This window comes from Thalassophryne amazonica, chromosome 5 (genome assembly GCF_902500255.1).
Source record: "Thalassophryne amazonica chromosome 5, fThaAma1.1, whole genome shotgun sequence".
Lineage (NCBI taxonomy): Eukaryota > Metazoa > Chordata > Actinopteri > Batrachoidiformes > Batrachoididae > Thalassophryne > Thalassophryne amazonica.
Window position 1 is genome coordinate 86,161,017 of NC_047107.1, and position 15,226 is coordinate 86,176,242.

The 15,226-nt window shown below is 42.7% G+C and overlaps 1 protein-coding gene across 2 annotated transcripts in view; it reads left to right on the forward strand.

The window, feature by feature from the left end:
* The window catches only part of grsf1 (G-rich RNA sequence binding factor 1), a 41,446-nt gene extending 34,791 nt beyond the window's left edge, over positions 1-6,655 (forward strand). For both annotated transcript variants that reach the window (XM_034170784.1, XM_034170783.1), the window contains exon 10: positions 6,489-6,655. In XM_034170784.1, the coding sequence (XP_034026675.1) occupies positions 6,489-6,492 (4 nt within the window). In that variant the 3' untranslated portion in view covers positions 6,493-6,655. The remainder of the gene's footprint in view (positions 1-6,488) is intronic.
* The last annotated feature ends 8,571 nt before the right edge of the window (positions 6,656-15,226 follow it).

Genomic DNA, 15,226 nt, shown 5'->3' on the forward strand with positions numbered 1-15,226 from the left:
ATTCACAGAGAAACTCACAGTAACAACCAGGTGGACGATAGATAATAACAAATAAAACTGGTTTTTGGGACTTCCAATTTGGATGGACAAGACTAAGAGTCAAGCTTTCAAATGAATTAAAGCTCTGTCTGGGTTTTTGATTAATTAATAAGCTGGAATGGAAGACTGCTGCTAATCCTCCGCCCCGGCCCGTGCTACGAGCATTCTGACAGTTAGTGTGACTCGGGGGTGTTGACTCATTTAAACTAACATATTCATCCTGCTGTAACCAGGTTTCTGTAAGGCAGAATAAATCAATATGTTGATCAATTATTATATCATTTACCAACAGGGACTTAGACGAGAGAGACCTAATGTTTAATAGACCACATTTAGCTGTTTTAGTCTGTGGTGCAGTTGAAGGTGCTATATTATTTTTTCTTTTTGAATTTTTATGCTTAAATAGATTTTTGCTGGTTATTGGTAGTCTGGGAGCAGGCACCGTCTCTACGGGGATGGGGTAATGAGGGGATGGCAGGGGGAGAGAAGCTGCAGAGAGGTGTGTAAGACTACAACTCTGCTTCCTGGTCCCAACCCTGGATAGTCACGGTTTGGAGGATTTAAGAAAATTGGCCAGATTTCTAGAAATGAGAGCTGCTCCATCCAAAGTGGGATGGATGCCGTCTCTCCTAACAAGACCAGGTTTTCCCCAGAAGCTTTGCCAATTATCTATGAAGCCCACCTCATTTTTTGGACACCACTCAGACAGCCAGCAATTCAAGGAGAACATGCGGCTAAACATGTCACTTCCTGTCTGATTGGGGAGGGGCCCAGAGAAAACTACAGAGTCCGACATTGTTTTTGCAAAGTTACACACCGATTTAATGTTAATTTTAGTGACCTCCGATTGGCGTAACCGGGTGTCATTACTGCCGACGTGAATTACAATCTTACCAAATTTACACTTAGCCTTAGCCAGCAGTTTCAAATTTCCTTCAATGTTGCCTGCTCTGGCCCCCGGAAGACAATTGACTATGGTTGCTGGTGTCGCTAACTTCACATTTCTCAAAACAGAGTCGCCAATAACCAGAGTTTGATCCTCGGCGGGTGTGTCGTCGAGTGGGGAAAAACGGTTAGAGATGTGAACGGGTTGGCGGTGTACACGGGGCTTCTGTTTAGGGCTACGCTTCCTCCTCACAGTCACCCAGTCGGCCTGCTTTCCCGGCTGCTCGGGATCTGCCAGGGGGTAACTAACGGCGGCTAAGCTACCTTGGTCCGCACCGACTACAGGGGCCTGGCTAGCTGTAGAATTTTCCACGGTGCGGAGCCGAGTCTCCAATTCGCCCAGCCTGGCCTCCAAAGCTACAAATAAGCTACACTTATTACAAGTACCATTACTGCTAAAGGAGGCTGAGGAATAACTAAACATTTCACACCCAGAGCAGAAAAGTGCGGGAGAGACAGGAGAAGCCGCCATGCTAAATCGGCTAAGAGCTAGTAGCTACGCTAAGCTAACGGATTCCTAAAAACACGCAAAGTGAATAATGTGTAAATAATTTAGAGGTGATTCAGCAGAAGGAGTGCTTTAGTTAAGGCACGTAAAGATTACACTGGGAAACAAATAGTAATCTAGATAACTAGATCAATCTAACTGCGCAGATTAAACAGCTAACAGATACAGAAAAACACCGCTGTGCTCCGGAACAGGAAGTGATACAATACCGCAGTAATCCATCCCTCCTCACAGGTGTGTCATACCAAGATGCTGATTAGACACCATGATTAGTGCACAGGTGTGCCTTAGACTGCCCACAATAAAAGGCCACTCTGAAAGGTGCAGTTTTATCACACAGCACAATGCCACAGATGTCGCAAGATTTGAGGAAGCGTGCAATTGGCATGCTGACAGCAGGAATGTCAACCAGAGCTGTTGCTCGTGTATTGAATGTTCATTTCTCTACCATAAGCCGTCTCCAAAGGCGTTTCAGAGAATTTGGCTGTACATCCAACCAGCCTCACAACCGCAGACCACGTGTAACCACACCAGCCCAGGACCTCCACATCCAGCATGTTCACCTCCAAGATCGTCTGAGACCAGCCACTCGGACAGCTGCTGAAACAATCGGTTTGCATAACCAAAGAATTTCTGCACAAACTGTCAGAAACCGTCTCAGGGAAGCTCATCTGCATGCTCGTCGTCCTCATCGGGGTCTCGACCTGACTCCAGTTCGTCGTCGTAACCGACTTGAGTGGGCAAATGCTCACATTCGCTGGCGTTTGGCACGTTGGAGAGGTGTTCTCTTCACGGATGAATCCCGGTTCACACTGTTCAGGGCAGATGGCAGACAGCGTGTGTGGCGTCGTGTGGGTGAGCGGTTTTCTGATGTCAATGTTGTGGATCGAGTGGCCCATGGTGGCGGTGGGGTTATGGTATGGGCAGGCGTCTGTTATGGACGAAGAACATAGGTGCATTTTATTGATGGCATTTTGAATGCACAGAGATACCGTGACAAGATCCTGAGGCCCATTGTTGTGCCATACATCCAACAACATCACCTCATGTTGCAGCAGGATAATGCACGGCCCCATGTTGCAAGGATCTGTACACAATTCTTGGAAGCTGAAAATGTCCCAGTTCTTGCATGGCCGGCATAGTCACCGGACATGTCACCCATTGAGCATGTTTGGGATGCTCTGGACCGGCGTATATGACAACGTGTACCAGTTCCTGCCAATATCCAGCAACTTCGCACAGCCATTGAAGAGGAGTGGACCAACATTCCACAGGCCACAATTGACAACCTGATCAACTATGCGAAGGAGATGTGTTGCACTGCATGTGGCAAATGGCGGTCACACCAGATACTGACTGGTATCCCCCCAATAAAACAAAACTGCACCTTTCAGAGTGGCCTTTTATTGTGGACAGTCTAAGGCACACCTGTGCACTAATCATGGTGTCTAATCAGCATCTTGGTATGGCACACCTGTGAGGTGGGATGGATTATCTCAGCAAAGGAGAAGTGCTCACTGTCACAGATTTAGACTGGTTTGTGAACAATATTTGAAGGAAATGGTGATATTGTGTATGTGGAAAAAGTTTTAGATCTTTGAGTTTATCTCATACAAAATGGGAGCAAAACCAAAAGTGTTGCATTTATATTTTTGTTGAGTGTATATTTGTATGCATGCTATGTTTATTCTCATACTGTGATAACAAAATCATTTGTGAAATGTCTTTAAGATATGATGAGAAGAAGGACACATTGTATGCTGCATCAGCATTGGATCCTCGCTTTAAGGCTCTACCATCTCTGTCTGCTCAAGAGCGAGATGACACCTTCTCCAGGCTTCAGACTGAGGCTGCCACTGCTGCACTTGATGTAAGTATTAAAAAAAACTGTTTTAATAAGAATATTTTCAGTGAGAATTAAAAGATAAGCTATTGGATTGTAAGGAATATGTCATAATTTAAAATACTTAAATTATTTTAAATATATTAATTCATTTACATTTTTTCTGTTTTATTCAGCAGCAAAATGCTGAGGGTAATGATGCTGGTGGATAAGTAGCTGAGGAGATCAGGGGAGAGAATTCACCCAAAAAGCCCAAGAAATCCAGCACATTGGAGTCACTCCTTGGAGCAGTGTACTCACCAACAGTCCAGGAACATGAAGAGAAAACTCCAGCAACAAGGGCAGAAGATGAAGTCAGAAGATACAGGATGGAAAAACCTGCTGGGCTGAATGATAATCCTCTGACCTGGTGGAGGTCAAATGAAAAGGAGTATCCACTGTTGGCTTGCCTGGCGAAATGATACCTTTGTGTCCCAGGGACCAGTATTGCATCGGAGAGAGTTTTTCTACTGCGGGTGATATAACTGCAAAAAGGAGCTGCTTAACCGAAGATCATGTCAATGAGCTCCTTTTCTTGCACAAGAACCTCACAATTAATACAACCCCTGGCAAAAATTATGGAATCACCGGCCTCAGAGGATGTTCATTCAGTTGTTTAATTTTGTAGAAAAAAAAGCAGATCACAGACATGACACAAAACTAAAGTCATTTCAAATGGCAACTTTCTGGCTTTAAGAAACACTATAAGAAATCAAGAAAAAAAGATTGTGGCAGTCAGTAACGGTTACTTTTTTAGACCAAGCAGAGGAAAAAAATATGGAATCACTCAATTCTGAGGAAAAAATTATGGAATCACCCTGTAAATTTTCATCCCCCAAATTAACACCTGCATCAAATCAGATCTGCTCATTGACATTGACCCTATGTGTCTTTTTGCAAGGAATGTTTTTGCAGTTTTTGCTCTATGGCAAGATGCGTTATCATCTTGAAAAATGATTTCATCATCCCCAAACATCCTTTCAATTGTCCAAAATATCAACATAAACTTGCGCATTTATTGATGATGTAATGACAGCCATCTCCCCAGTGCCTTTACCTGACATGTAGCCCCATATCATCAATGACTGTGGAAATTTACATGTTCTCTTCAGGCAGTCATCTTTATAAATCTCATTGGAAAGGCACCAAACAAAAGTTCCACCATCATCACCTTGCCCAATGCAGATTCGAGATTCATCACTGAATATGACTTTCATCCAGTCATCCACAGTCCACAATTGCTTTTCCTTAGCCCATTGTAACCTTGTTTTTTTCTGTTTAGGTGTTAATGATGCCTTTCGTTTAGCTTTTCTGTATGTAAATCCCATTTCCTTTAGGCGGTTTCTTACAGTTCAGTCACAGACGTTGACTCCAGTTTCCTCCCATTCGTTCCTCATTTGTTTTGTTGTACATTTTTCGATTTTTGAGACATTGCTTTAAGTTTTCTGTCTTGACGCTTTGATGTCTTCCTTGGTCTACCAGTATGTTTGCCTTTAACAATCTTCCCATGTTGTTTGTATTTGGTCCAGAGTTTAGACACAGCTGACTGTGAACAACCAACATCTTTTGCAACATTGCGTGATGATTTACTCTCTTTTAAGAGTTTGATAATCCTCTCCTTTGTTTCAATTGACATCTCTCGTGTTGGAGCCATGATTCATGTCAGTCCACTTGGTGCAACAGCTCTCCAAGGTGTGTAAACTCCTTTTTAGATGCAGACTAACGAGCAGATCTGATATGATGCAGGTGTTAGTTTTGGGGATGAAAATTTACAGGGTGATTCCATAATTTTTTCCTCAGAATTGAGTGATTCCATATTTTTTTTTCCTCTGCTTGGTCTAAAAAAGTAACCGTTACTGACTGCCACAATCTTTTTTTTCTTGATTTCTTATAGTGTTTCTTAAAGCCAGAAAGTTGCCATTTGAAATGACTTTAGTTTTGTGTCATGTCTGTGATCTGCTTTTTTTCTACAAAATTAAACAACTGAATGAACATCCTCCGAGGCCGGTGATTCCATAATTTTTGCCAGGGGTTGTAAGTGTGAACAAAGTTGCCATCTTAACCAGCCTTAAACTCCTGAACCCATGCATTGCTAGGTCCTGTTTAGACATTTTTTTGGTCCAGGTTTACACTTTTTGTTCACTTTGTTGTTTTGACTTTTTTGGTCCACGTTTGGACTTGTTTTGGTCCAGGTTTACATTTTAGTTCACTTTTTGTTGTTTTGACTTGTTTTGGTCCAGGTTTTTACTTTATTGGTCTTGGTTCAACTCTGCTTTTAACTTTTCACTGGGACTGAAGCCAAGACAGTTGAAAATGGGATGTCCTCGTATGTGACCACCAGGGCTCAATTAAGTTTAGCTCTAGTAAATGAGTTTTAGTTAACAAAATTATTTTTTCACTTTAAAAAACAATGCTTTAATCCAATTTGCACTGAAGAAAAGTTGTAATTCAAGTATATTTTCACTTGCAACGCCTTTAAAATGATACAATTGCACTTTTGAGACTTGAGACAGTTGTTTACACCTCAGGTTTTTTCGTTTACAACTCAGGTCATTTTGTTAATGTTGGAGAGAATAATAAAGCACATTTGTATTTTCTAAAACAGTTGAGCCATTTTCCTCATTTAAGAGCAGATTGAATCGAATCGTATCGTGATTAATCAATTCAGGACCCCATGAATCGAAATCGAATCGATTATGGAAATTGGCCATGATCCCCAGCCCTAGTCTTGCTAACTGGGACTTTAAAAACCGTGTGACATGTCCTTTAATGCGTTTCAGTGAAATGATCAAACAGACTTCAGGCTTTGATGCTACAGTTTGACCCTTAAACGCAACAGCACAGGTGCGCCAATCAACCCCCAATGATGCCTGTTATCCAGTCACAAGTGTTGCAGTTTCATACAATATGGAACCTGAGAAATTTATTTTTCAGAAATTTGCTCATTTTAACACTTACCTTGGAAACATGACATGTAATATTTCCAATAATTGTGTGTGGAAATAGACAAGACAAAACACGTATTGTTTAGTAACATTAAATCTGTGGAGTTGGAGAAATTAATTTAGGAATATGTTGGTTGAAATGTATGTAATTGTATGTTTTCCCCTGCAGGTGAATGCTGATGTACTACAGAAGACTGGTGTGTTTATTTTACAGCTGGACAATAAATACTTGTAGTGCAAAAAAGGAAGAAGAGAAAATTCCATCTAACAGCAGGAACTGTAAGACCGGATCAGAGAATTCATAATGTGCATTTTAAATAAAGCTACGAATTGACATATGGTCTGGGATTCCAAATGGACTGAATGGATGTTTTCAGCTCTTTGCTTTATGACAACAGGATGCATCTGTTTAAATGTTGTTGTACAAAATGTTAAGTGCATTAAAAAGTTAATATGCAGTATGTAAAGTCAAAGCATCTAATTTCAAGAACCTTTAGGTAAAATAGAAACACTCATGCATAATCATGCCAAGTGCAAAACGGCACTGGCACAGTCTAGTTTTCAGCTGCATGCCAAAGATTTTATAGTAAACTATGAACATCTGTGGATTACAAAGGAGTGCATGTACTTTGTCAACTGCAACTCACGTTGGTTACAGTTAATTTAAACTGACCTTGGAATGCACTTTCACTTAAATTTTGTCAAACATTTAAAAATTAGAATAAAAATGTGAAAAGCGGCTAAGCACTTAATCACGGTTTTGTGCTTTAACTTCTCTGTAATTCTCTGTTCTCTAATTCAGTGCTAAAAGTTACACTAATAATACACATTGTCCCTGATGTTTTCCAGGGTAAAGAAACGTCTAAATGTTAAGACAAATCTTTCACTGTAAACACAAACTTTTTTTGTTTGTCAGGATTCTGCATTGGCAATATGCCCCCAAAAATTTAAATGACAGACTTTGCTCCATCTGAATCATTCACATCCTGGTCATGTTTAATTATGAATTGCACCTAATTATTTATCCACTCTGTTTGTAATGGATAAAAAAATTCACTTGAAAGTGTTTTGGTTGATGCTTGAGAAAGAAATTCTTGTTTGTTTTAACCACCTTGATTCCAACACACCCATAATAGTCCATGAACCCAAAGCACTTTTGACCTATTCGGTACTGTATCGGGTACAAACAACACTTAAAATCCAGCCTCAATATACCGACACAAAAATAATATGGTGGCCATCCCAGGGTGGCGGCTATATCAGGTAGGGGTCATTGGAGTATTACACAGGGATTACACAGGGCTCAACATTTAAAATTGCTTCAGTCACATTGCAAAGTATGCTGCGCTATTTATCTACGCTATCTGTTATGCTATCACATTAAGGGGTAACAAGTCATAGACTCTAATGGATGTTGACTTTATTACTTCAGAGAGTAAGTATTTACACATCTTCAACTGCTTAGCTGGGATCAGGTCGCAGGGCAACAGCTCCAGCAGGGGACCCCAAACTTCCCAATCCTGGGCCACATTAACCACTACTGACTGGGAGATACGGAAGCATTCCCAGGCCAGTGTGGAGATATAATCTCTCCACCTGTCCTGGGTCTTCCCCGAGGTCTCCTCCAGATGAACATACCTGGAACACCTCTCTAGGGAGGTAATGAACACTATAGACAGTGTTGGCGGAGAGCTGCTTCCGCCTCCTGAGGCGTCAGACAGTTTGCCAGAATTTCTTTGAGGTCGACCGATAGTCCTCCTCCGTGGCCTCCCCGAACTCCTCCCAGGCCCGGGTTTTTGCCTCTGCGACCACACAGGCTGCAACACGCTTGGCCTGCCAGTAACTGTCAGCTGCCTCCGGGGTTCCACTTACCAATAAAGACAAGTAGGACTCCTTCAGCTTGACGGCATCCCTTACTTTCGGCGTCCACCACCGGGTATGGGGATTGCCGCCGCGACAGGCACCAGAGACCTTGCGACCACAGCTATGAGCGGCCGCATCGACAATGGAGGTGGAGAACACGGTCCACTCGGACTCCATGTCTCCAACCTCCCCCAGGATCTGGGAGAAGTTCTCCCGGAGGTGGGAGTTGAAGACCTCGCTGATAGAGGGTCCCGCCAGTCGTTCCCAGCAAAGCCTCACAATATGTTTGGGCCTGCCGGGTCTGACCGGCTTGGCTTCCTCCCCTCCAAGTGGATCAAACTCACCACCAGGTGGTGATCGGTCGACAGCTCAGCCCCTCTCTTCACCCGAGTGTCTGAGACACGTGGCCGAAGGTCAGATGATACAACTACAAAGTCGATCATTGACCTCCAGCTCAGGGTGTCCTGGTGCCACGTGCACTTATGGACACCCTTGTGCTTGAACATGGTGTTCGTGATGGACAAACTGTGGCTAGCACAGAAGTCCAACAACTGAACACCACTCGGGTTCAGATCGGGGAGGCCCGATCACCCCCCCTCCATGTCTCACTGTCGCCGCCCACGTGGGCGTTGAAGTCCCCCAGGAGAACAATGGAGTCACCAGTCAGAGCACTATCTAGTACCCCTCCCAGAGACTCCAAGAAGGGCGGATACTCTGCACTGCCACTCAGCCAATAGGCCAAGACAACAGTGAGAGACCTGTCACTGACCTGAAGGCATAGGGACACAACCCTCTCGTTCACCGGGGTGAACTCCAACACATGGCAAGTGAGCTGGGGAGCAATGAGCAATGCTACCTCAGCTCGCCGCCTCTCCCCGTGGGCAACACCAGAGAAGTGGAGCGCCCAGCCCCTCTCCAGGAGTTGGGTACCAGAACCCAAGCTGTACATGGAGGTGAGCCCAACTACCTCTAGCCGGTACCTCTCAACCTCCTGAATGGCTCCACTCCCTTTTTGTTAAAACAGTACAGCAGAGGGAATGCAATAGGTGCATGTCCACTGTGAGACATAAGCTTAAAAAAAAAAAAAAAAAATCTGGAAATCACAATGTTTTTTTTGTTTATATATATATATAATTTATTTGTATGTTACTGCTGCTAATAAGTATTTGATACCCTACCAACCAGCAAGAATTCTGGCTCACACAGACCTGTTCTTTAAGAAGCTCTCTTATTCTGCACTCTTTACCTGTAATAATTGCACCTGTTTGAACTTGTTACGTGTATAAAAGACACCTGTTCACACACACAGTCAATCACACTCCAACCTGTCCACCATAGCCAAGACCAAAGAGCTGTCTAAGGACACCAGGGACAAAACTGTAGACCTGCACAAGGCTGGGATGGACTACAGGACAACAGGCAAGCAGCTTGGTAGAAGACAACAACTGTTATGATTATTAGAAAGTGGAAGAAACACAAGATGACTTGTCAGTCTCCCTCGGTCTGGGATTCCATGCAAAATCTCACTTTGTGGGGTAAGGATGATTCTGAGAAAGCTCAGAACTACACAGGAGGACCTGGTCAATGACCTGAAGAGAGCTGGGACCACACTCACAAAGATTACATTAGTAACACATGACACTGTCATGTTTTAAAATCCTGCAGAGCAGCAAGGTCCCCCTGCTCAAGCCAGCACATGTCCAGACCCGTTTGAAGTTCACCAGCGACCATCTGGATGATCCAGAGGAGACATGGGAGAAGGTCATGTGGTCAGATGAGATCAGAATAGAGCTTGTTGGAATCAATTCCACTTACCATGTTTAGAGGATGAGAACAACCCCAAGAAAACCATCCCAACCGTGAAGCATGGGGGGTGGAAACATACTGTGGGGGTGCTCTTCTGCATAAGAGACAGGACGACTGCACCGTATTTAAGGGAGGATGGATGGGGTCATGTATTGCGAGATTTTGGCAAACAACCTCCTTCCCTCACTAAGAGCGTTGCAGATTGGTCATGGCTGGGTCTTCCAGCATGACAATGACCCCAAACACAGCCAGGGCAACTAAGGAGGGGCTCCGTAAGAAGCATTTCAAGGTCCTGGAGTGGAGTGGCCTGGCCAGTCTCCAGCCCTGAACTCAATGGAAGATCTTTGGAGGGAGCTGAAACTCCAAACCTGAAAGATTTGGAGAAGATCTGTATGGAGGAGTGGACCAAAATCCCTGCTGCATTGTGTGCAAACCTGGTGAAAAACTATAGGAAACATTTGACCTCTGTAATTACAAAGGCTACTGTACCAAATATTAACATTGATTTTCACAGGTATTGAAATACTTATTTGCAACAGTAACATACAAATAAATTATTTTTAAAAAATCATACATTGTGATTTCCGGATGGGTTTTTTTTTAGATTATGTCTCTCACAGTGGACATGCACCTAAGATGAAAGTTTCAGACCCCTCCATGATTTCTAAGTGGGAGAACTTGCAAAATCGCAGGGTGTTCAAATACTTATTTTCCTCACTGTACCATCCCTGCTGCGCCGATTTTCCGGCCAATCTCTCACTCCCCTCACTTGTGATCAAGATCCCGCTGTACTTGAACTCCTTCACTTGGGGCAAGACCACATTCCCTACCCGGAGTAGGCAATGCATCAGTTTCCTGCAGAGAACCATGGCCTCAGATTTAAAGGTGCTTATCCTCATCCCAGCCTCTTCACTCTGCTGTGAACTGACCCAGTGAGTGTTGGAAGTCACAGGCTGATGAAGCCAACCGGACCACATCATCTGCAGAAAGCAGTGATGAGGCCCTGAGCACACCAAACTGAAGACCCTCCTGCCCCCTGACTTTGCCTCGATATCCTGTCCATGAATATCACAAACGGGATTGGTGACAAGGCGCAGCCCTGGCGAAGGCCAACCCCCACTCGAGACGAGTCCAACTTACTGTCGAGCACCCGAACACAGCTCTCATTTTGTGAGTACAGAGATTGGATGGTCCTAAGAAGGGACTCCCTCACTCCATACTCCTGCAGCACCTCCCACAGTATCTCCTGGGGTAGACAATCGTACGCCTTCTCCAAGTCCGTAAAACACATGTAGACTGGATGGGCATACTCCCAGGCACCCTCCGGGATCCTTGTGAAAGTTGAGAGCTGGTCGGTTGTTCCACGACCAGGACGGAACCCACTGTTCCTCTTCAATCAGACTTTACAGGGAGGCTGAGTAGTGTGATGCCCTTGCAATTGGTACACACTCTTTGGTCCCCTTTTTTATTCAAATATGGGGACCACCACTCCTTAGACACTGTCCCAAACCTCAACGCAATGTTGAGACGTCTCATCCAAGACAGACCCTCCACACCCAGAGCCTTCAGCATTTCTGGGCAGATCTCAACCCCCGGGGCCTTGCCACAGTGGAGCTGTTTTGATTACCTCAGTGACTTCCACCAGGGAAAGTGATGAAAATCCTCCATCAGCTTCCAGCTCTGCCCCTACTATAGAGGGCGCTCCAGTCTGATGCAGGTTTCTCAAAGTGTTCCTTCCAGCACCCAATTATCTTCTCAGTTGAGGACAACAGAGTCCCATCTTTACTGTAGACAGCTTGGATGGCTCCCCGTTTTCCTCTCCAGAGGTGCCTCATGCTCCCCCAGAAGCACCTCTGCCTGCCCTCTGATCCAACTCACCACCTGTTGGTGATCAGTTGACATCTCTGCCAAGCATTCAACACAGTCAATGATTCAATTGATTACTCATAGTGGCACAAACAATTATTTGCATCATTTTTATAAAAAAACTTGAGCAATTTATCTTTTCACCCCTGTCCAAACTGAAATGGACTTTTGTCTACATTTATGCCATTTTTACCATGTAACTCCGTAACATTCAGTCATAGATAAAATAAACTATATATTTTTTGGAGTTCTTATGACCGGAAATAAGAATGGTATAGTTCAATATGATTGGAGCATTTTTAAATGTTGACCAACATCTAATCCTTCATTGACCCTGACCAGGCTACAGCTGGCACCCAGTGATGGCCACCACATATGCCAGCTATGGTATACTGAGGCTGGTTTATGTCATTTCTTACCTTGAAGTGGTATCAAAAACCTGCTTGGCCAGTGGACTCTATAAACCTGGTTTTAACTGCTGCTGTTAACTGCTTTCAAGGTTTAATTGGGTTACCTGTGAGGATGAAGGGAAGTTACAAAATATGAGTAAAATAATTCAGACTCACACTTCTTTAGGTTCATAAAATTTTAATCCCGCAGTTTAAATTTTCCACAGTAAGAAAACCCGTAGACGATTCTCAACTCAGTGCTGATATAAAATCAACGAAGCTAAACATTTATGAATCTTATGTTCCAGCTTCAAACTACAGAAAGTGCTATGACATCTCACACAGATGCCATCGGCAGAACAGATAGCTGCAGTCTGGATTACGATGCTTTAACTGCAGTAGCAAATTAAACTAAAATCACACATGTAAAGTGACACCAATCATCACCGGTGTCAATGGAATAAAAAAAAAAAAATCTGCCTACAATGTGACTGTAGAGAGAATAGTCGTTCTCAAAGCATAAACAAAGTACAATTAACAAGTGCAGACAGACACTCAGCTGGCTGATTCCATCTTTCTCTCACAGAGGAATCATTTCCCAAACTCCCTTCTGCACTTTTTTTTTTTTAGTGATTTTTCTAATGCTCACAGCACCACCTATTTAGGTGAATTTCCTCCCTGGGGGATGGAACTGATGAGCACTGACTGATTGGACCGTTGAAGAACCAGCAGTGGTTCTACAGATGAAGCAAATAACTACAACCCTTGGCAATAATTATGGAATCACTGGCCTCGGAGGATGTTCATTCAGTTGTTTAATTTTGTAGAAAAAAAAGCAGATCACAGACATGACACAAAACTAAAGTCATTTCAAATGGCAACTTTCTGGCTTTAAGAAACACTATAAGAAATCAGGAAAAAAAATTGTGGCAGTCAGTAACGGTTACTTTTTTAGACCAAGCAGAGGGAAAAAAAATATGGACTCACTCAATTCTGAGGAATAAATTATGGAATCACCCTGTAAATTTTCATCCTCAAAATTAACACCTGCATCAAATCAAATCTGCTCATTACTCTGCATCTAAAAAGGAGTGATCACACCTTGGAGAGCTGTTGCACCAAGTGGACTGCCATGAATCATGGCTCCAACACGAGAGATGTCAATTGAAACAAAGCAGAGGATTATCAAACTCTTAAAAGAGGGTAAATCATCATGCAATGTTGCAAAAGATGTTGGTTGTTCACAGCCAGCTGTGTCTAAACTCTGGACCAAATACAAACACGGGAAGGTTGTTGTCTAAACTCTGGACCAAACAGAAACATGGAAAGGTTGTTAAAGGCAAACATACTGGTAGACCAAGGAAGACATCAAAGCGTCAAGACAGAAAACTTAAAGCAATATGTCTCAAAAATCGAAAATGCACAACAAAACAAATGAGGAACGAATAGGAGGAAACTGGAGTCAACGTCTGTGACCGAACTGTAAGAAACCGCCTAAAGGAAATGGGATTTACATACAGAAAAGCTAAACGAAAGCCACCATTAACACCTAAACAGAAAAAAACAAGGTTATAATGGGCTAAGGAAAAGCAGTCGTGGACTGTGGATGACTGGATGAGTCATATTCAGTGATGAATCTTGAATCTGCATTGGGCAAGGTGATGATGCTGGAACTTTTGTTTGGTGCCGTTCCAATGAGATTTATAAAGATGACTGCCTGAAGAGAACATGTAAATTTCCACAGTCATTGATGATATGGGGCTGCATGTCAGGTAAAGGCACTGGGGAGATGGCTGTCATTACATCATCAATAAATGCACGAGTTTACGTTGATATTTTGGACACTTTTCTTATCCCATCAATTGAAAGGATTTTTGGGGATGATGAAATCATTTTTCAAGATGATAATGCATCTTGCCATAGAGCAAAAACTGTGAAAACATTCCTTGCAAAAAGACACATAGGGTCAATGTCATGGCCTGCAAATAGTCCGGATCTTAATCCAATTGAAAATCTTTGGTGGAAGTTGATGAAAATGGTCCATGACAAGGCTCCAACCTGCAAAGCTGATCTGGCAACAGCAATCAGAGAAAGTTGGAGCCAGATTGATGAAGAGTACTGTTTGTCACTCATTAAGTCCATGCCTCAGAGACTGCAAGCTGTTATAAAAGCCAGAGGTGGTGCAACAAAATACTAGTGATGTGTTGGAGCGTTCTTTTGTTTTTCATGATTCCATAATTTTTTCCTCAGAATTGAGTGATTCCATATTTTTTTCCCTCTGCTTGGTCTAAAAAAGTAACCGTTACTGACTGCCACAATTTTTTTTTCCTGATTTCTTATAGTGTTTCTTAAAGCCAGAAAGTTGCCATTTGAAATGACTTTAGTTTTGTGTCATGTCTGTAACCTGCTTTTTTTCTACAAAATTAAACAACTGAATGAACATCCTCCGAGGCGGGTGATTCCATAATTTTTGCCAGGGGTTGTAGAAGAGAATGTAGTGTTAGTTTGTTTACACATGTTCATATTCCATCATGAATGAGTTTTAAGAAACACTCTTAAGTTCTGTTTCAGGTCATTTTTACTGGCAGCTGTACATTTATGGGAATGCCACTTCAAACTGAAATGTAAACAAAATGTTAAGTTTGAGGCAGCAAAAATTGCTAAAAGAACTGATAGCTATCTAGATTGCTGGGGTAATGATTTGTTATGCCTGTAATTGAGGTAACCAATCACAGACCTCGGAGCGCCCCCCCCCCCCCCACAAAAAAAGTGTTACAACTGAACTAAAAAGAAAATATTCAATGTACTAGGCTGAAATGTGACTGCTGATTTTTTATTTATTTTTAATTTACTGTATTTTCCAGAGTATAAGTTGCATTGTTTTGTTTTTTCCTTCAAATTATGTTCTGGTATGAGTCATTAAAAAAACAACAACAAAAACACTTTCCATTGCTAAGTTATAGTAGCTATTTATATAGGGCTT